The sequence below is a fragment of the Podarcis bocagei genome (genome assembly GCF_964188305.1).
Source record: "Podarcis bocagei genome assembly, chromosome: 8".
Taxonomy (NCBI): domain Eukaryota; kingdom Metazoa; phylum Chordata; class Lepidosauria; order Squamata; family Lacertidae; genus Podarcis; species Podarcis bocagei.
The window spans coordinates 90,706,829-90,728,154 of NC_138133.1; the positions used below are offsets into that span (position 1 = coordinate 90,706,829).

The 21,326-nt window shown below is 47.7% G+C and overlaps 1 protein-coding gene across 1 annotated transcript in view; it reads left to right on the forward strand.

The window, feature by feature from the left end:
- The window catches only part of ZC3H3 (zinc finger CCCH-type containing 3), a 269,931-nt gene that overhangs the window by 223,960 nt on the left and 24,645 nt on the right, over positions 1–21,326 (forward strand). Inside the window, exons 10-11 of the mRNA XM_081204465.1 lie at positions 8,049–8,218; positions 19,329–19,519. Coding sequence (XP_081060591.1) covers positions 8,049–8,218; positions 19,329–19,519 — 361 coding nt within the window. The remainder of the gene's footprint in view (positions 1–8,048; positions 8,219–19,328; positions 19,520–21,326) is intronic.

Below are 21,326 nucleotides of genomic sequence, written 5' to 3' on the forward strand. Positions count from 1 at the left end.
AACAAGTTTATTAAAATACAATTTAAAAGATTAAGATACAACATTAAAACATTAGGATGCAGCCTCTTCACAGGAGGAGAAAGGAAAAAGAAAGAGGGGGAGGGAATCAAATTGACTCCAAGCCAAAGGCCAGGCGGAACAACTCTGTCTTACAGGCCCTGCGGAAAGAAATCAGATCCTGCAAGGCCCTGGTCTCATGAGAACAGAGCGTTCCACCAGGCTGGGGCCAGTGTTGAAAAGGCCCTGGCTCTGGTTGAGGCTAATCTAACTTCCTTAGGGCCTGGGATTTCTAGGGTGCTGCTATTTATGGACGTTAAGGTCCTCTGTGGGGCATATTGGGAGAGGCAGTCCCATAGGTACAAGGGTCCTAGGCCGTGAATTGTAGTCAGACGGGACCCCTGGGGGACATCTAGTCCAACCCCCTGTAATGCCAGGAATCTCAGCTGCAGAAGCTGTGACAGGTGGCCACCCAGCTTTAGTTTCAGAACCTCCAATGAGGGAGAAACCGCCACTTTCCAAGGTCATCCATTCTACTGCTGAACAGCTCTTCCCATCGGAAAGTTCTTCCTATTTTCTATTTTCTTGCCATTTGAAGACATTGGTTCGAGTCCTGCTCTCTGGAACAGCAGAAAACAAGCTTGCTCCATCCTCTGTGTATTCAGATATTTGAGGATGGCTACCATATCTCTTAGGGACGCGGGTGGCGCTGTGGGTTAAACCACAGAACCTAGGACTTGCCGATTAGAAGGTCGGCGGTTCGAATCCACTCAACAGGGTGAGCTCCCGTTGCTCGGTCCCTGCTCCTGCCAACCTAGCAGTTTGAAAGCATGCCAGTGCAAGTAGATAAATAGGTACCGCTCTGGCAGGAAGGTAAACGGCGTTTCCGTGCACTGCTCTGGTTCGCCAGAAGAGGCTTAGTCATGCTGGAAAGATGACCCAGAAGCTGTACGGCGTCTCCCTCGGCCAATAAAGCGAGATGAGCGCTGCAACCCCAGAGTCGGCCACGACTGGACCTAATGGTCAGGGGTCCTTTACCATATCTCTTAGAATCATAGAATCCTAGAGTTGGAAGAGACCACAAGGGCCATCGAGTCCAACCCCCTGCCAAGCAGGAAACACCATCAGAGCACTCCTGACAAATGGTTGTCAAGCCTCTGCTTAAAGACCTCCAAAGTAGGAGACTCCACCACACTCCTTGGCAGCAAATTCCACTGTCAAACAGCTCTTACTGTCAGGAAGTTCTTCCTAATGTTTAGGTGGAATCTTCTTTCTTGTAGTTTGGATCCAGTGCTCCGTGTCCGCTTCTCTGGAGCAGCAGAAAACAACCTTTCTCCCTCCTCTATGTGACATCCTTTTCTATATTTGAACATGGCTATCATATCACCCCTTAACCTCCTCTTCTCCAGGCTAAACATGCCCAGCTCCCTTAGCCGTTCCTCATAAGGCATCGTTTCCAGGCCTTTGACCATTTTGGTTGCCCTCCTCTGGACACGTTCCAGTTTGTCAGTGTCCTTCTTGAATTGTGGTGCCCAGAACTGGACACAGTACTCCAGGTGAGGTCTGACCAGAGCAGAATACAGTGGCACTATTACTTCCCTTGATCTAGATGCTATACTCCTATTGATGCAGCCCAGAATTGCATTGGCTTTTTTAGCTGCTGCGTCACACTGTTGGCTCATGTCAAGTTTGTGGTCAACCAAGACTCCTAGATCCTTTCCACATGTACTGCTCTCAAGCCAGGTGTCACCCATCTTGTATCATCATCATCATTTTATTTATATTCCACCTTTCCACAGTTAAACAATGCTCAAGGCAGCTTTCAATAGGAAAAGATTTACATAATTACAAACACAGCAAAGCAGTCATAAAAACAAATAAAGCACTTTAAAAACTAAATAACCAAACTGAACAATTTCCACATGAAAATAAAGATGCAAAAAGTTCACATCAGTAATAGCAGTTAATCAGTAACAATAATAATAATCTATCATTTAATAATATATTTAATTTTAGTCTTTATACCCCGCCCATCTGGCTGGGTTTCCCCAGCCACTCTGGGCAGCTTCCAACAGAATATTAAAATACAATAGTCTATTAAACATTAAAAGCTTCCCTAAACAGGGCTGCCTTCAGATGTCTTCTGAACAACAGCAAAAGCTCCTAGCAAAAACTCCCGATGAAACTTCCCCCAAAATACCCCAGTCCTCCTTGGGCAGCAGCCGCAGCCCTTATGAGGCCAGTCAGGCCCTGCCCTGGAGCAGGTGGAGAGAGGCAGGAACGGGGCCCTCGGGCACTCAACGGGGGTGTCTCCAGGTTAAAGATACCTGCTCCCTCAACTGTTCCTCATAAGGCTTGGTTTCCAGATGCCCTGATCATTTTGGCTTCATGGTGCCCATCAGCTGGCCTTGGAAGGTGGCCTGATTCATCAAAACCTCTTCAGATGCCCTTTCTTACGTTTGTTTCTTGGGAACCTCTCCCCATCTTCCGTTTCAGTCTCTTCTCTCCCGCACCCAACTTCGTTCTGGATTTTGGGTGGCCTCTGTAGGTGCCTCAAGGTTGCTCCAACTCAAAGCTCTTCTCTTGTCCCCGTTCACAAAGGACACTTTCAGTCAGCCTCTTTATTGAATTTTCACCCTGATTTGTTTGAAGGGAGATTGGGCTTACACAGAATCCGACCATTGTTCTGTCTGTCTCAGTACTGTCTCCTCTGGCTTGCAACAACTCTCTCCAGGATTTCAGACAGGAATCTCCCAATCCTGTCTGCTGACGATTGAACCCCCAATGCCTTCTGCAAACGTAGGCTATTTAATCAGCATTTATTCTGATTTTATTTGCAGGGAGGTTAGATGACATTGCGTCAAAGAAAGTGTTATCCCTCCCATGCATTTTCCTGTCTCTTTTCTTATAGCAAAAAGTCTGATCTTTGGGGGGGGGGAGTGGGTTTTTTGCACAAGACCAGTTGTAATTGTGCAACCTGAATTCGCCAGTGTGCGTCTGAATCTCACTCCAAAATAGCAGCCGGCTGAGAGCACCCAAAGCCTCTCTCTCTGTCTGTCCCTGTTGAAGCATATTGGCTAAATTGAACCATCCAGTAAAGGTCAGAGCTTGGGCTTGGCTTAACACTTCAGTGTCTGAGGGGGTGACTGAAAAGGGCAGAGGTTGCACGGGCCACAGCTCTAGGACTTCTGTCAATGGAAAGAGCACTTTTTCGTACGAGGGCTGCTTGTACAGAAACCGCACGTTTAAAGCGCATTAGTTCCCCCAAAGAATCACGGGAACCAATGTTTGTTGATGGTGCTGGGAAACTGTACCGTATTTTTCGCTCCATAAGATGCACCAGATCATAAGAGGCACCTAGTTTTTAGAGGAGGAAAGGGGGAAAGCCCCGTTTTGGGGGAGATCAGCTCACAGTTTTGCAGCTTCTTTTGCAAAGAGGGATAGCCCCCTTTTTTGAGGATCAGCTCAAAGTTGTTGAGCTTACTTTGCAAAGGGAAAAAAATCCTGTTTTTATGGGGTTCACCTCGCAGTTCTGCAGCTTCTTTAGGAAAGGAAAGGGAGCTGTTTCTACAGTTTCCAGATTATCTAATCAGCCAGTCACACGTCGCTGGGGAAACAAACAGCCTCCGTCTGCAGAACATTCAACAATGGAGGCCTGGTCAAGGGGCCGGAAAGGGAGCCAGCAATAGACCACACATTCACTCCATAAGACGCACAGACATTTCCCCTTACTTTTTAGGAGGAAAAAAGTGCGTCTTATAGAGCGAAAAATGCTGTAGTTCTCTAAGTTGCCAGTATTTGGGGGGGGGGGAGTTTATGTACCAGGCCACAGACACTATGACTTTGCAGTTGCATTTTAATCCTTTTAATCACCCAATGAAACTGCATTTGTTGTAGTAATTAATATGGACTACAATATCCATGGGACACGGATGGCGCTGTGGGTAAAACCTCAGCGCCTAGGACTTGCCGATCGCATGGTCGGTGGTTCGAATCCCCACGGCGGGGTGAGCTCCCGTCACTCGGTCCCAGCTCCTGCCCACCTAGCAGTTCGAAAGCACCCCCGGGTGCAAGTAGATAAATAGGGACTGCTTACCAGCGGGAAGGTAAACGGCGTTCCGTGTGCTGCGCTGGCTCACCAGATGCAGCTTGTCACGCTGGCCACGTGACCCGGAAGTGTCTGCGGACAGCGCTGGCTCCCGGCCTATAGAGTGAGATGAGCGCACAACCCTAGAGTCTGGCAAGACTGGCCCGTACGGGCAGGGGTACCTTTACCTTTACTTTACAATATCCATTGCACCTATTTTAAGGGATGCATTAGAGGCAGTGTGGCGTAGAACCCAAAATACTGTATTTCTTCAACTGATGGTGTAAATTGTGACTTCCAATCCATCATGCCAAAAACTGGGTGAAGTCATGCCCAAGTCATGCTTTGTCATCCATCTTTTGATTCCAAATGGGGCCTGGGATCCAAACACCAGAGACTGGCATCCCCACCATGGGAACCTCAATGCCAAGTTTGGCAACGGTATCTGAAGAGGCAGCCAAACCTTTGCCCCAAAACGGGCAATGTCACACCGAGTTCCATCATCTTTATTCAGAATGGCGCTCAGCATACAAACGGTGAAGGAAACTGCTCCCACCGACCTCGGGAACCCTCTTGTCAATTAAAAGCCCTAACAAGATCTTGCCAGCAGGCTTTTATAATTCAAATTGGAAGGTAAAGAGGTCAGGATTAAGCTAATGGTAGAGGTCAACGGAGAATAATAATAATAATAATAATAATAATAATAATAATAATAATAATAATAATAATAATAATAATAATAATAATAATTTATTTATACCCCGCCCATCTGGCTGGACTTCCCCAGCCACTCTGGGCGGCTTCCCAAAAAATATTAAAATACATCAAACATTAAAAGCTTCCCTAAACAGGGCTGCCTTCAGATGTCTTCTAAAAGTCTGGTAGTTGTTGTTCTCTTTTACATCTGGTGGGAGGGTGTTCCACAGGGAGGGCGCCACTACCAAGAAGGCCCTCTGCCTGGTTCCCTGTAACTTGGCTTCTCGCAGGAAGGGAACCGCCAGAAGGCCCTCAGTGCTGGACCTCAGTGTCCGGGCAGAACGATGGGGATGGAGACGCTCCTTCAGATCTACTGGACTGAGGCCTAGCTTTCTCGAATCCCAGAATTCAACAGTTTTGGGTAAGGGTTGATGGCAAGGTCCAATGCTAGACTGTAAGCTCCTTGAGGCAGGGACCTGTCATCTTCTCTATATAAAACACCGCACCAATTGGTTGCCCTATAAATAATCGGCGAGGCCCTTAAATAACCACTGGCTTCTGAACAAAAGCACCACAGCAGACAAGCTTGGCCCTTACGACAGCGTCTGCGAATCTTGCACTCTGCGCATCTTTCATCTTGACCACAAAAGATCCTCGCACTGCAATCGGCATGTTAGACTTCTTGAAGTGTTTCTGCCACTGGACTCTTTGGCTTTTTTACTCCAGTAGACCAGATTTAGGCCCCTAATCCGGACTTCTTCCACTTCAGAGACTAGAGCAGACGGCAGGTGTCCCCGCAGTCGCAATGAAATGTCAAGGCGTTTGTCTTTGCCTGGTGACGACCAGGGGGCCGTTGGCACCCACTTGACAAGCCTTCTCAGAGCAAAGCAGTCGAGGGAAGCTGCTCAGAGAGGTTCTGGCTGCAGCTATTTTGGGTGGGAGCAGTTCGGTCAGCTCAGGTCACGGAATGAAATACAAGCCTGAAAAAGAAGAAAAAAGAAGGAGGCCGTGCCGTCATGGATTGCATATACAGTTTACACCAACGCTTAGCTGGGCGGCTGTCCAGTTAAGGTGACTTCACGAAGGCAGGTGGTGTGCCCACCCCACGCCTGAATTCATGCTCACTCTCATGCTCAGGTCTGTATATGTGCTTGGGCATTTCAACTCAGCATCGCACATCCAGTGACGCCAAAGGTGGGAATATGCAGGACAGATAGAAGAAAGCGCTTATACATGCAGAGCATAGTTAAACTATGGAGCATAAGGATGTGGTGGTGCTGTGGTCTAAACCACTGAGCCTCTTGGGCTTGCCGATCAGAAGGTTGGCAGTTCAAATCTGCAACTGTGGTGAGCTCCCGTTGCTCTGTCCCAGCTCCTGCCAACCTAGCGGTTTGAAAGCACACCAGTGCAAGTAGATAAATAGCTACCGCCATGGTAGGAAGGTAAACGGCATTTCCATGCACTCTTGTTTCTGTCACTGTGTTCCGTTGCAACAGAAGCAGTTTAGTCCTGCTGACCACATGACCTGGAAAGCTGTCTGTGGACAAACGCCAGCTCGCTCGGCCTGAAAGCAAGATGAGCGCCTCACCCCATAGTCGAATTTGACTGGACTTAACCATCTAGGGGTCCTTTACCTTTTGCAGCTATTTGTGAAATATCAATATTCTATCACAACTTTCCTTGCTGTTTTGCTAGTGAATACACACTGACTAAAACAAAATTAAATCTTTGCTTTGTATAACTAGTGAAGGGGAACCATGAACTTTCAAAATGCTCCTCCCTTTGTCTCCCGTCCTTTAATTTTCCAGTTTCTGTAAGTAGAGACATTTTTGCAATGTGCTGTGTTTTCTGAAGCCATTCTCGCCTTGTGGGTTGTTCTGAAGTGTGCAGTTGAGTGCCTCATAATATTTTACACTAAAGCAGCCTCAATTGTGTCTCCTCTGCAAACATTACACATGTTTGCGACCTTCATTTCCTGCACCTCTGTAGATTTGTTGAAAGTGCTGGAGGATTTTCTTAATTCCCTTGGTTTGCAGCCGGTCCCATACTGAAGACTTCTGGGGTGGATAGTAAGACTACCAACGATGGGTGCAAAACAGTTTCCAAAGTGTATAGTTGTTGTTGTTGTTTAGTCATTTAGTCGTGTCCGCCTCTTCGTGACCCCCTGGACCAGAGCACGCCAGGCACTCCTGTCTTCCACTGCCTCCCGCAGTTTGGTCAAACTCATGCTGGTAGCTTCGAGAACACTGTCCCACCATCTCGTCCTCTGTCGTCCCCTTCTCCTTGTGCCCTCCATCTTTCCCAACATCAGGGTCTTTTCCAGGGAGTCTTCTCTTCTCAGGAGGTGGCCAAAGTATTGGAGTCTCAGCTTCACGATCTGTCCTTCCAGTGAGCACTCAGGGCTGATTTCCTTCAGAATGGAGAGGTTTGATCTTCTTGCAGTCCATGGGACTCTCAAGAGTCTCCTCCAGCACCATAATTCAAAAGCATCCATTCTTCGGCGATCAGCCTTCTTTATGGTCCAGCTCTCACTTCCATACATCACTACTGGGAAAACCAGAGCTTTAACTTTGTCGGCAAGGTGATGTCTCTGCTTCTTAAGATGCTGTCGAGGTTTGTCATTGCTTTTCTCCCAAGAAGCAGGCGTCTTTTAATTTTGTGGCTGCTGTCACCACCTGCAGTGATCATGGAGCCCAAGAAAGTACAATCTCTCACTGCCTCCAGTTCTTCCCCTTCTATTTGCCAGGAGGTGATGGGACCAGTGTATAGTACAGTGGTGCCTCGCAAGACGAAATTAATCCGTTCCGCGAGTCTCTTCGTCTAGCGGTTTTTTCACCTTGCGAAGCAACCCTATTAGCGGCTTAGCGGATTAGCGCTATTAGCGGTTTAGCGGCTATTAAAGGCTTAGCGGCTATTAAAGGCTTGGTGGATTAGCGGCTAAAAGGCTATTAGCGGCTTAGAAAAAGGGGGGGGGGAGCGGAAAAAAATCGGAACACTCGCAAGATGTTTTCGTCTTGCGAAGCAAGCCCATAGGGAAAATCGTCTTGTGAAGCAGCTCAAAAACGGAAAACCCTTTCGTCTAGCGGGTTTTCCGTCTTGCGAGGCATTCGTCTTGCGGGGCACCACTGTAGCTTTAATCAAAAAGCTGCTCCGTTGACGGCTTGTATACCCAGCCAGCCAGATAGCTGAGCATGTCTTCAGATGCCAGAGCCTCTTGCGCCTTTGCCAGCCTGCACAGTTGACGCCAACTCTTTGCTTTGCTTTTCAGTGCAAGAAGAAGCACACTCTGGTGTGTCCGGACTTCTCCAAGCATGGAGTCTGCCCCAAGGGATCCCAGTGCAAACTGCAGCACCCACAGAGGAAACACTTGGCCAGGCAGCCCAGTTCTACAGAGACCTCCTTCCAGCAGGCATGCTCAGCGCCCAAGCAGACGTCGAGGTAAGAAGGCCCAACGGTCTGAGAACTGCCATCCTCTCTCCTGGTTACAAGCCTCTTACCTATTACAGGATGCCTTCCGTTCTTGAAGAAGCTGCTGAAGGGACACCTCTCTCACCCCCCCCCTTAATTTCCTGGCTGTTCAGCTCATCTCATATGCGGCCTAGGACCCACGTACCTACGGGACTGCCTTTCCTGGTATGCCCCGCGGAGGACCTTAAGGTCCACAAAGGACAACACTTTGGAGGTCCCAAGCCTCAAGGAGGTTGGATTGGTCTCAACTAGGGCCAGGGCCTTTTCAGTACTGGCCCCAACTTGGTGGATATCTTTCCGCAGGGCCTGCAAGACAGAGCTGTTCCTCCTGGCCTTTGGTTTGGACTCAGTCTGACCCTTATGTTTCCCTCCCCTTATGGTCTTGATCTATTGGCTACTTTAAAACGAGGCTGCATTTTAAATTGCAATTTAACCTGTATTTTAAATTGGTCCCCCCCTTTCCCCCATTATGTTTTTACTGTGATTTTACTGGTGTTAGCCGCCCTGAGCCCGGCTCTGGCTGGGGAGGGCGGGGTATAAATAAATTTATTTATTTATTTATTTATTTATTATTATTATTATTATTATTATTATTATTATTATTATTATTATTATTATTATTATTAGGAGTGCCAGCAGAGTGTCAGACTCTGACCTGGGAGACTGGAATTCAAATCCCCCCTCAGCCATCCATGAAGCTCGCTAGATGTGAACTTCGCCCAATCGCTGCTTCTCACCCTAGCCTACCTCATTGGGCTGTTGTGAGGATTAAATGAGGAGGGGTAGAAAACCGTGCACGTCACTTTAGAGAGGGGAAAAGGTGGTATATGATTGCAATGTAGCGTAGTGCTGTATCTGCTCAGACCTGATGAAGGAGATTATGCCCCTTCCTTCCTTCCTTCCTTCCTTCCTTCCTTCCTTCCTTCCTTCCTTCCTTCCTTCTTTCCTTGCAAAACCTAGCATGCAGGACACAGTTCTCCTCCCCCTGCAATTATCTTTGCCCCTTCTCCCCCCTTCTCTGCTCCCTGTTTCTCTAGCTGCCGCTCTGTAGGTAACACCAGTGTAGAGTCTGTGGAACAGCACAAGGAGACGAGAGGGTGTCATCCTGGCACAGCGAGGCCCTTGCACAGTGGCAGACGCCGAAGGACACAGCACCTTTACGGCTGTGCCGGAGACTTGAACGCGTCAGCAGGCATCAGCATAAACGCAGAGAGCGCCTCATTAGAGGTCATTGTCCCAGGTGCCCTTGGGGGCCTATTGATCATCTCATTGTCATAACGCCACTGCAGGCTCCCTCCTTCCCAGCTGTGCACCCTTAACTCTGGGAGCAGAGGCACTTTTAACTCTGCGTTGGCCAGGGTGGGCAAGGCAACCCCGGCTTAGCCATGCATCCTGGTTCCTCCACCTGCTCACAGCGAGGGATGGGAAGGAGATGGAATTCAGGTTGCATTCAAAGGCGAACCTGCCTAATGCACACTTCCAGTCCGTTTTTGAGAGCAGGGATCACATTTGCTGATTCTGTAGCCCTGCATGTGCTTCTGCTCACAATTGTAGGCACCAGTGATAGATGCGCGCAGCAAAACCTGGAAGTAACACGCTCCGTTACTTCCGGGTTGCCGCGGAGCGCAACCCGAAAATACAGTGGTACCTCAGGTTAAGTACTTAATTCGTTCCAGAGGTCCGTTCTTAACCTGAAGCACCACTTTAGGTAATGGGGCCTCCCACTGCTGCCACACGATTTCTGTTCTCATCCTGAAGCAAAGTTCTTAACCCGAGGTACTATTTCTGGGTTAGCGGAGTCTGTAACCTGAAGCGTATGTAACCTGAAGCATATGTAACCCAAGGTACCACTGTACTTAACTTGAAGCTACTTCAACCCAAGGTATGACTGTATACTTCTTCCAATCTTCTGTAAATCTCTGGTCCCGCAGGTTTCGAATCCTTCCTGTCATTTTGTCCAATTCTGCATAGTCCATTAATTTCGCCTACAATTCTTCTTAGTGTTTCACTTGACATTCTAGTTAGACCTCACCTTTTCCTCCAAGGAGCTCAAGGCAGTAGACGCATGGCTCCCCGCTCCTCGTTTTAGCATTAACCCTGGGAAGTAGGTTTGGCCGAGAGATGGTAATAGGCTCCAAGCCACGCAGTGAGCTTCAGGACTGAGTGAGAGGATTTGAAACTTGGTATCCCAGGTCTTAGCCTGACACTCTAACCACTGCACCATGCTGTTAGCCACCTGGGCATCTAGGTGTCTGGGAGCTTTCTCCATCCTTCCCGATCTGGATGATGGACTCAAGGGCATCCTGATCAAATTTGCAGATGACACCAAACTGGGAGGGGTGGCTAACACCCCAGAGGACAGGATCACACTTCAAAACGACCTTGACAGATTAGAAAACTGGGCCAAAACAAACAAGATGAATTTTAACAGGGAGAAATGTAAAGTATTGCACTTGGGCAAAAAAAATGAGAGGCACAAATACAAGATGGGTGACACCTGGCTTGAGAGCAGTACATGTGAAAAGGATCTAGGAGTCTTGGTTGACCACAAACTTGACATGAGCCAACAGTGTGACGCGGCAGCTAAAAAAGCCAATGCAATTCTGGGCTGCATCAATAGGAGTATAGCATCTAGATCAAGGGAAGTAATAGTGCCACTGTATTCTGCTCTGGTCAGACCTCACCTGGAGTACTGTGTCCAGTTCTGGGCACCACAGTTCAAGAAGGACACTGACAAACTGGAACGTGTCCAGAGGAGGGCAACCAAAATGGTCAAAGGCCTGGAAACGATGCCTTATGAGGAACGGCTAAGGGAGCTGGGCATGTTCAACCTGGAGAAGAGGAGGTTAAGGGGTGATATGATAGCCATGTTCAAATATATAAAAGGATGTCACATAGAGGAGGGAGAAAGGTTGTTTTCTGCTGCTCCAGAGAAGCGGACACGGAGCAATGGATCCAAACTACAAGAAAGAAGATTCCACCTAAACATTAGGAAGAACTTCCTGACAGTAAGAGCTGTTCGACAGTGGAATTTGCTGCCTGGGAGTGTGGTGGAGTCTCCTTCTTTGGAGGTCTTTAAGCAGAGGCTTGACATCCATATGTCAGGAGTGCTCTGATGGTGTTTCCTGCTTGGCAGGGGGTTGGACTCAATGGCCCTTGTGGTCTCTTCCAACTCTATGATTCTATGATTCTATGATCTGCCTGAGGGTTCTCCTGGGCTCCTGCAGCCGAGCAAAGTGAGTCCGTCGCAGGAAAAGGCAGCAAACAGCTGCTTTATTGTTTGGGCCAAGGAAATGACGCTGCTCTAGAAGCTGTCACAGTGGATGAGGCCGGTCGTGGGACTTTATCCAAAGGCAAAAGCCAGGCAGGCTCAGAAGCTTCGTCTCCTAGATACTTAGCAGTTTGTTCTATGTTGGAAAGTGCTTCCACTTAAAGAGCGTTGTTGTTGTTTAGTCGCTTAGTCGTGTCTGACTCTTCGTGACCCCCTGGACCAAAGCACGGCAGGCACTCCTGTCTTCCACTGCCTCCCGCAGCTTGGTCAAACTCATGCTGGTAGCTTCGAGAACACTGTCGAACTATCTCGTCCTCTGTCGTCCCCTTCTCCTTGTGCCCTCCATCTTTCCCAACATCAGGGTCTTTTCCAGGGAGTCTTCTCTTCTCCTGAGGTGGCCAAAGTCTTGGAGCCTCAGCTTCAGGATCTGTCCTTCCAGTGAGCACTCAGGGCTGATTTCCTTCAGAATGGATACGTTTGATCTTCTTGCAGTCCATGGGACTCTCAAGAGTCTCCTCCAGCACCAGAATTCAAAAGCATCCATTCTTCGGCGATCAGCCTTCTTTATAGTCTAGCTCTCACTTCCATACATCGCTACTGGGAAAACCATAGCTTGAACTATACGGACCTTTGTTGGCAAGGTGATGTCTCTGCTTTTTAAGATGCTGTCTAGAGTGTTACTGTGAGCAATTTTGAATCCTCATCACTTTTAATTTGTATACTGCCGTTCAATATCACTCTGCACAAGGCAGTTTACAAGCTGAGGAAGCAACAAAGTATGCAACAAAGATCACACATCTTATAGCAGTCCAACCGAATGCAAATAAGTCACAGTAAACAATATTTTTTTGTTGTCATCCACCTGTCTCGGGAGACAATGGAGAAGGGAGCCTTTGGGGGTGAATTCAAACCAGAGGAGAGTTACAGCACCTGCTGTGGCTGTAGAGACCGATAGGGGAAAGACATGTTTTGTTGCAGCTGGGGCGTGACTTAAAATAAACAGATTACATAAAATAAAGTAGTATTCAACAATCTGTTAGAATATAATAATGCACAATAAAATTACCTCCCAAAATATCAGTGAATAATAATTATACAAAAAATCACTCTCAACAATTACAATAAATCATTACTAAATTATAATCGATAAAAATAACGGCAAAGTTACAATATATAGGTGCCTTAAGAAAATCTGTTTAGAAATAAGGCTTGAAGCTTTCATTTGGTAAATCAGATTAATCAACCAAATATGTAGTTGATTGATCTATGGGCATAAGTGGCAATTGATGGGGCTAAGGGTACATAAACTAATTTTTATCAGTTGCTTTTGATTCTGTACCGGCTACAGGGACTGAAATATGAGTTCTTAATCTGTGACCTTTCCTTCTAGTGAGGAATGGCATCTTCTCATTATATAGTTGACTGAAACACACTTCTTTTTGTATCTCTTAGGAGGCACCAATATCAAGGTTTTTCCAATAAGTAAATTTGGTTAAAATGTAATTGATTTAATTGGTCAAACAACAGGTAATTTAATCATCCAAAAATTATTTCATCAGCTGATATAATTTACGTCAACAAATAAGTGTTCTGGATAATCAACAGGTTAAAGACCTGAGTTTTTTGTTTGATTTCATTGTGTATAGCTCATCTTTCTACAGCAGCTGCGTTTGAGGCAACTCAGAACTTGCAGAAGCAAGGGAACGAACTAAGTAAATGCTTTGCAGCTTGCAAGTCACGCCACTTGCCTGTGTCCCTGAAGCCTGCCCCACTGAGCCGGTGTCCTGTGCCGCATGACCGCATTGTGTCGTGCCCCCGCCTCCTCCACCCCAGGGCTGCGGATGAGACCCACCTCCGCATTACAGAACAGAGCAGATATATTTATATAGTCCCAGAATAGAAAAGGTAGCTAATTCTGTCCGTAGCCGTTCTGGCAGGAGCCTCTCTGCCATTCCTTCTGCATCAAACGCTTCCAGCCTCGTATCTGGGTATTTTCCTTTTGCAGGGGTCTCAGCGGCTCAGACTTGCACTTATGCAAGAACCCAATCCGCAGCCCCACCCTCTGCTACGCACACCCAAAACCTCATTGCAGCGGTTGCTAAAGGCTTGGCATATCGCTCCTTAGAGGTAAAAGGTCCAGAAAGCAGGCACTTTTGCTTCTCATCTCTAGCTCTGTGCCAAGCACCCAAGAGTGCCGCTGGTCCTTAAACGCTTCCTCCCGCTTCCTCCTTAGGTACCGTATTTTTCGCTCTATAACACGCACCCGACCATAACACGCACGTAGTTTTTAGAGGAGGAAAATCTGTAGGCATGCCACCCGTAGGCATTCCCTCCATAACACACACAGACATTTCCCCTTACTTTCTAGGAGGGAAAAAGTGAGTGTTATGGTGCAAAAAAATACAGTAATTCCCACTTCCTGTCCTGCCCCCTTGCGATTGCAAAACCAGGGAACATGTCCCTGTCACCTGCAAAGAAAAAAGGTCAGTGTTCCTCTGATGCTGTCTCCTTGCACAGAGGGCCTCCTTGGTAGTGGCACCCGCCCTGTGGAATGCCCTCCCTTCAGATGTGAAGGAAATAAGCAGCTATCCTATAAGACATCTGAAGGCAGCACTGTTTAGTATTTAATGTTTAATGCTGTATTGTTTTTAACACTCAATTGGAAGCCGCCCAGAGTGGCTGGGGTAACTCACACAGATGGCCGGGGTATAAATAATAAATTATTATTATTATTATTACTATTATTATTATTATTTGCGATAGAAACAGGTGTGGGCAGTCGACTCTCTCCGTGGCACCTCTGACGTCTCTGCTGCCCGACCCACGGTCCCGGACGCAAAGCACAGTGAAATTGGGTGCGGGGTATGGGCAGAGTGGCAGGTGGATTATTTGAGGCGTGGTTGCGCATCCAGCGTGCAGCACACACCCCTTTTCCAAAATGAGCATGAGAGATGAGTGCGGAGAGCACACTCTTCCTTCGTCACCCTTCCACCCTGTGCAGTTCTGCCCAAGAGCTACCTCTGGGCAAGCGACTGGAGTGGGGACATCAGCCCTGCTTTTGCTATAAAAGTGGCGGGACGCAGGCTTGTTCCGCTCCTTAACTGCTTACGGAACGTAAAGTATTTTTCGCACTTGCAGAATCACAGAATTGTAGAGTCCAACCCCTTGCAGTGCAGGATGACTTCGGACGTTGTGCATTTGATCCATTTGTCTGGGGTTTGCCTCTTCTCTTTTTTATGGTTTTATTTGCTTTTAAACGTCTGCCGTTCGAAGCATTTCTTTTAATGGAAAAATTAAGGAAAGGTCATCATTCTCTCGCCCTTCTGGATAACCTTTGCTTGATCTTCTTTGTCAACACCTTGTCTTAGAAGGAGACCTTTCTTTCAAAGCTCTAACAGAGCATCCTGGGCTCTCAGTGGCCAACGAGATGCCTGTGGGAAACCTTCACTCAGGATTCGAACACAAGACCTGAGCTCTCCCTGCCGGTGGTTTCCAGAAACTAGCATTCAGCAGCATTTTTGCCTCTGACAGAGGCAGAGCCATCCTGGCTAGTGGCCCTTGAGAGCCCACTCCTCCAGTCCTCTTCCGAAGCCATCCAAGTGAGCCTTCACTGCCTCCTGTGGCAGTGAGTTCCATAGTTAAACTGTGCTGGGAGACACCTGGCAGCTGCAGTTTCTCCCCTGCACTGTTACCCTTTTTCCTGCCTCCAGTGTAGGCCAACTTCCCCCAGTGCCAAAAAGGACATTGAGTCTCGGGGTTCCTGCATTGACCCAGCCCAGCTTTGGCTCAACATTGACCCTGCTCACCAGTTAACACCATCTCTTCTGGCCCCACAGAATCGCAGTGTTTGAACGTGCACCAGTATGCCCTGGTCAGTTTCTGTGAAATGGGAATAAGGAGCGTTCTGTTTGTTGTGCAATGATAACGAAGCAGCTGCTCATTTGTTATTGTTGTTATTTATTAAATTTGTTAGTCACCTTATCTTGCCCAAAGCTACCCAGAGCAACTTGCAAGTTGCGTTCCTTCCTCTTGAGGAGAGAGAGCAGAGAGTGCAAGGTTGCACAAATTGCACAAGTCCAGTGTGTGTTTGGGGAGTCAATCCCCGTTCAGCTCATTGGCCTTATTCATTCATTTCTTGCATTTGCACCTCACTTTTCCTCCCTCTAAGGAGCTGAAGGAGGCATATGTTTAACCCCCTCTTTCCCCCTCCTCATTTCATCCTCACAAAGCCCCTGCGAGGTGGCTTCGGCCGAGAGCAAACTCACAACAGTCTGTTTCTTCACGGCCAAGTAAGCATTTGAAGCCTGGTCTCCTAGGTCCTAGTCCAACAAACTGACCACTAAGTAACCCTGTCCTTAAAGGTAAAGGGACCCCTGACCATTAGGTCCAGTCATGGCCGACTCTGGGGTTGCGGCGCTCATTTCTCTTTATTGGCCGAGGGAGTGGCGTACAGCTTCCAGGTCACGTGGCCAGCATGACTAAGCCACTTCTGGCGAACCAGAGCAGCACACGGAAACGCCATTTACCTTCCCGCCGGAGTGGTACCTATTTATCTACTTGCACTTTGACGTGCTTTCGAACTGCTAGGTTGGCAGGAGCAGGGACCGGAAAACGGGAGTTCACCCCGTTGCGGGGATTCAAACCGCCGACCTTCTGATCGGCAAGCCCTAGGCTCTGTGGTTTAACCCACAGCGCCACCCGCGTCCCCTACACCTGAGTAAAGCCAGTTAGGATCAGTTTAGAGGGTCATGGCAGCTCAGCTGGTCCTCTGGGTGCCCCATCCTCTCTCCCTCCCCAGTGAGCAACCTGGCTGGGTGTGGACCGAGAAGTGGGGGCCATCTCTCTATATTGGTCCCTTGAGAATCCTCCTCTGAGAGCCCCCAGCCCTGCCTTGTATGGTAGCACTCAGGGCAGTGGATGCCATTGGGTCACAGACTTATCCAGGCTGACCGAATAAACTTGGAATGCTAGCCAGCTTGCGTCCCCATGTGCCAATGAGGTGTAAAATACCTCCTTGCTCATTTTTAGGTAAGAATGCCAGGGGGTGGGTGGGGTGTTCATCAGGGTTGAGAGGAGGGGGCCGCTGCGTTCCAGCCCCCCCTTTTCCGGGAGAGGGAGGGCGTCCGCCAGACAAGAGGAGCTTTTAAATAGCAGGCTCCCTCTGTCTTTATTAGCCCTGCCAACAGAGACGTCAAACATGATAAAACATCACATTAGCCGGATTTGCTCAGAGGCACCAGAGCCTGCGGGATGGGACAGGCCTTGAGCCAGTGTTTGGGGGGGGGAGAGGCTGGGCAGGAGGAAGAGGGGAGGGCACCTGTTAAGTGCCAGCACTTAGGTGAGGAGCCTGCGAAACGAGGTGTGAAAGCACACTGCGGCAGCGTGGCTTAGTGGTTAGAGCAGCGGTTCCCAAAGGGGGCAGCCCCACCCCCACCCCATCTGTCAGACTTTGAAAAGCTGGCCATCACTGGTTCAAGTCTGTCAGTTTCATGGAGTGAATTAAACTAAATAGTTTTAACTGGATTTTGAATAAATGCGCAATCAATTGTTACCGTTTTGAATTGTGTTATTGTGTTGTTATCTTCCTCAGTGGGTTGTGCAGTGATTAATTTTTTTTACAGGGGAAGGGGCACAGCTTATTTTCAAAGATGGGTGCTCCATTCCTTCGTGGGTTGATTTCTATTATTATTATTATTATTATTATTATTATTATTATTATTATTATTATTATTATTATTATTATTATTATTATTATTATTATTCAGCCCATCTGACTGGTTTGCCCCAGCCATTCTGGCTGGCATAGTTTATGTGGGGCCCACACTATGCCTTACTATGGACATGCTGTGTGGTCTATTTGGTGTCCGGGCCTCCCTTTTTTATCTTTTAAAGCAACCCCCCCCCCTCCAGGGTTCTTGAGAAGGCAAAAGCCAATAGGGCTTTGAAGTGCTTTGCAAATTGAAAGTCCTCTTGCTACAAGTGTCGTCTTCCATGGGCTGGGGTGGGGAGACATTCTGAACCCCACTCAGGTCTAGGGCAATCTGTAGTCTTTACCAGGGCAACGCGCTCCTAGATTTCTCCCAGCTTCTGCCTACTGTGATTTTAATATTTACCTGCTTAATTCTGGCGGCCTTTGCAGCATCAAATTGTATCTCCCAGTAGCATTTTTTATTTATTTTCCGTAACATGTTTTACAATAAAACATAGATTAAAAATGATCTGTTTTTTATTTACTTAAGTCATTTCTGTACCGCTGAATTGCTGGCATCTGTAAGTGGCACACAGATAAATACACCATACAGGACAGAAGCAATAAAAGAAAAGAAGTTTATCAAACAAAAAGCAGCAACTTCCTTAAAATGCCTGTTGAAACAATAAACTCTTTGGTTATGAGCCTGAAGTTCAGCAAGGAGGGTTCTTGTCTAATCTCAATCAGGAGCGAATCCCATAGACTTGGTCCCACAGCCTGAATGCCCTGCTTCAGGTAGTTAGGAACCTTGCTAATAATAATAATAATAATAATAATAATAATAATAATAATAATAATAATAATTTAATTTATACCCCACCCTCCCCAGCCAAGACCGGGCTCAGGGTGGCTAACACCAGGTATAAAAACAATTGATTAAAATACAACTTAAAAACAAGATTAAAATGCAACATTAAAATGCAGCCTCATTTCAGTAGAAACTCAAATCAAAAAACTTTTTTCTGAGCCAAGGGGGGGGGCAAGAGAGACTCTCCCCCCCCCAAGATCTCAGGGGCCAAGGTGGGTATTTTCAGATGCTGTGCGTGGCATGGAGAGTGGGGAAAGAGAACAGGTGTTTGTTCGTTTTTTGTCTCTCTCTCCTAACCCATGGACATCCAATGAAGCCAAATGTTGGAAGACTCGGGAGAGATAAAAGATATTGCTTCACACAGAAAAGAGTTAACCTATGGAACTCCCTGCCACAGGAGGCAGTGATAGCCTAGATGGTTTTAAAAGAGGAGTGGACAGTTTCATAGAGGAGAGGGTTATGGGTGCCTGCCTGCTTGCCTTTACGGCTTTGTCCTGCCTCCACAATTGGAGGCAGCAATGCTTCTGAACACCAGTGGCCGGAAACCACAGGAGGGAGAGAGCTCCTGTATTCGAATCCTGCTTGCTGGTTTCCTATTGAGACATCTGGTTGGCCCCTGTGAGAAGAGGAGGCTGGCCGAGGTGGGATCCAGCAGGTCTTGTTCATGTTCTTAATTTAAGAAGAAGTTAACCATAAAAAAGTTCAAAATGTAAACAAAACAACCAACAGTTGATGATAGATTAGATAGATAGATAGATAGATAGATAGATAGATAGATAGATAGGTGTGTGTATATATAGGTAAAGATAAAGGGATCCCTGACCATTAGGTCCAGTCGCGGCCAACTCTGGGGTTGCAGCGCTCATCTCGCTTTATTGGCCGAGGGAGCCGGCATGCAGCTTCCAGGTCATGTGGCCAGCATGACTAAGCCGCTTCTGGCGAACCAGAGCAGCGCACGGAAACGCCGTTTACCGTCCCGCCGGAGCGGTACCTATTTATCTACTTGCACTTTTGATGTGCTCTCGAACTGCTAGGTTGGCAGGAGCAGGGACTGAGCAACAGGATCTCACCCCGTTGCGGCAATTCGAACCGCTGACCTTCTGATCGGCAAGTCCTAGGATCTGTGGTTTAACCCAAAGCGCCACCCACGTCCCATGTGTGTGTATATATACATAAATAATAAAATTACATATTAAAATACATGGCAGCTTTACACATTGCATGAGCGTTGACCTTTGTTTTTCTCCTTTAGGAAAGAGGAAGCTGAAGAAACGCCCGGGCCTTCGAGGGCAGAGCAGCGGGGAGACGTCTGGAGCCCCGAGACACCCTCTCCGACCAGCAGGCTAACGAAGCTGCCCTCCTTCATCTCTCTCCAGTCGCCCCCCACATCCCCCAGCGAGGAAGACCGCAAGCCTGAGAGGGATAGGAGTGGGGAAGACACAGGTACAAGCACGGCTTCTGGTCCTCAACTTTCATAGAATCATAGAATAGAATCATAGAGTTGGAAGAGACCACAAGGGCCATCAAGTCCAACCCCCTGCCAAGCATGAAACACCATCAGAGCACTCCTGGCATATGGTTGTCAAGCCTCTGCTTAAAGACCTCCAAAGTAGGAGACTCCACCACACTCCTTGGCAGCAAATTCCACTGTCAAACAGCTCTTACTGTCAGGAAGTTCTTCCTAATGTGTAGGTGGAATCTTCTTTCTTGTAGTTTGGATCCATTTCTCCGTGTCCACTTCTCTGGAGCAGCAGAAAACAACCTTTCTCCCTCCTCTATGTGACATCCTTTTATATATTTGAACATGGCTATCATATCACCCCTTAACCTCCTCTTCTCCAGGCTAAACATGCCCAGCTCCCTTAGCCGTTCCTCATAAGGCATCGTTTCCAAGCCTTTGACCATTTTGGTTGCCCTCCTCTGGACACGTTCCAGTTTGTCAGTGTCCTTCTTGAACTGTGGTGCCCAGAACTGCCCAGAACTTTGATGGGCTGAGCAGCCGGAACCGTCTTCCGGCAATATGTCAGTGTTCATAATGCGTTCGAGGAGTGTCTGGATTCTGCTTCCGGGGAAATGCAGGGCTTCCAGCTTGAAAAAAATATTGGGCAAGCCCCACATAATCACAAGAGGCAGCGCAAACACACCAGTTGAGTGGCAGCGCCCATCAACTGGGGCAGATGGAATGGCCGCCTCAGATGTTTTATTGAGGGGTGCGAAGGGACCTCAGCCCCTAGCAACTGACTCCCATGGCCTACTGGATCAGGCCAAGGGCCCCTCTAGTCCAGCGTCTCACAGTGGCTGAGCAGGATCCAACCACGAGAGCCCTCTCCTCTCCTCTCCTGCAGTTTCCAGCAACTAGTGTTCAGAAGTGTCGCTGCCGCCAACTGTGGAGATACATCATAGTCGTCCTGGCAAGCAGCCATTGATAGCCCTCTATGTATTTCTGCAAATTTGTTAGGCTCTTGCAAGTGACGTGTGTTGCAAAACTGGATGGAGAAAATATGGATTACCTTGCCACCAAAATCCTTTTTTGAAGTAGGAATTGAATTGAAATTGAGATTGAAATACTTTATTGTCACTTGTACAACTTGTATACAGTGAGATTACAGGAGCACCCCCCACTCAGTTCTCTTAGTCTTAATTCCCCTCGTTTACTGATGCACACCCACCAAACCCGAAAGTCAGTTGCCCTGTTGTTGTCTTTTCATTCATCAGCCTAACAGCCCATGGATAGAAGCTGTTCTTTACCCTGTTGGTGCGACTAATCATGCTTCTATATCTTCTGCCTGAGGGCAGGAGATCAAGAAAGTGCCGGCCAGGGTGTGAATCATCCCTGAGAATTTCCCTCACTCTCCTGAGGCAACGTTCTTCTGCTATTTCATCCAGTGGATTCACGGGACAGCCCATAATATCTTGTGCTGTATTCACCACCCTCTGTAGGCACTTCCCATCAGTTGATGTCAAACCAGCGTCCCACACCGTGATGCAGTAGGATAGGACACTTTCTATTGTGGACCGGTAGAAGGAGATCATCAAATGTTGATTGACATTGTTCTTCCGCAATACTCTGAGGAAATGGAGTCTCTGTTGGGCTTTCTTAACCACCTGGGTTGTATTGATTTTCCAAGTAAGGTCTTCACTGAGATAAACTCCTAGGAATTTAAAGGAAGAGACTCTCTCCACACAGCCCTCCCTGATGTACAGCAATAGGGCTATGTTTTCTTCAGGGACAGCTAAATGTTCTTAGGAA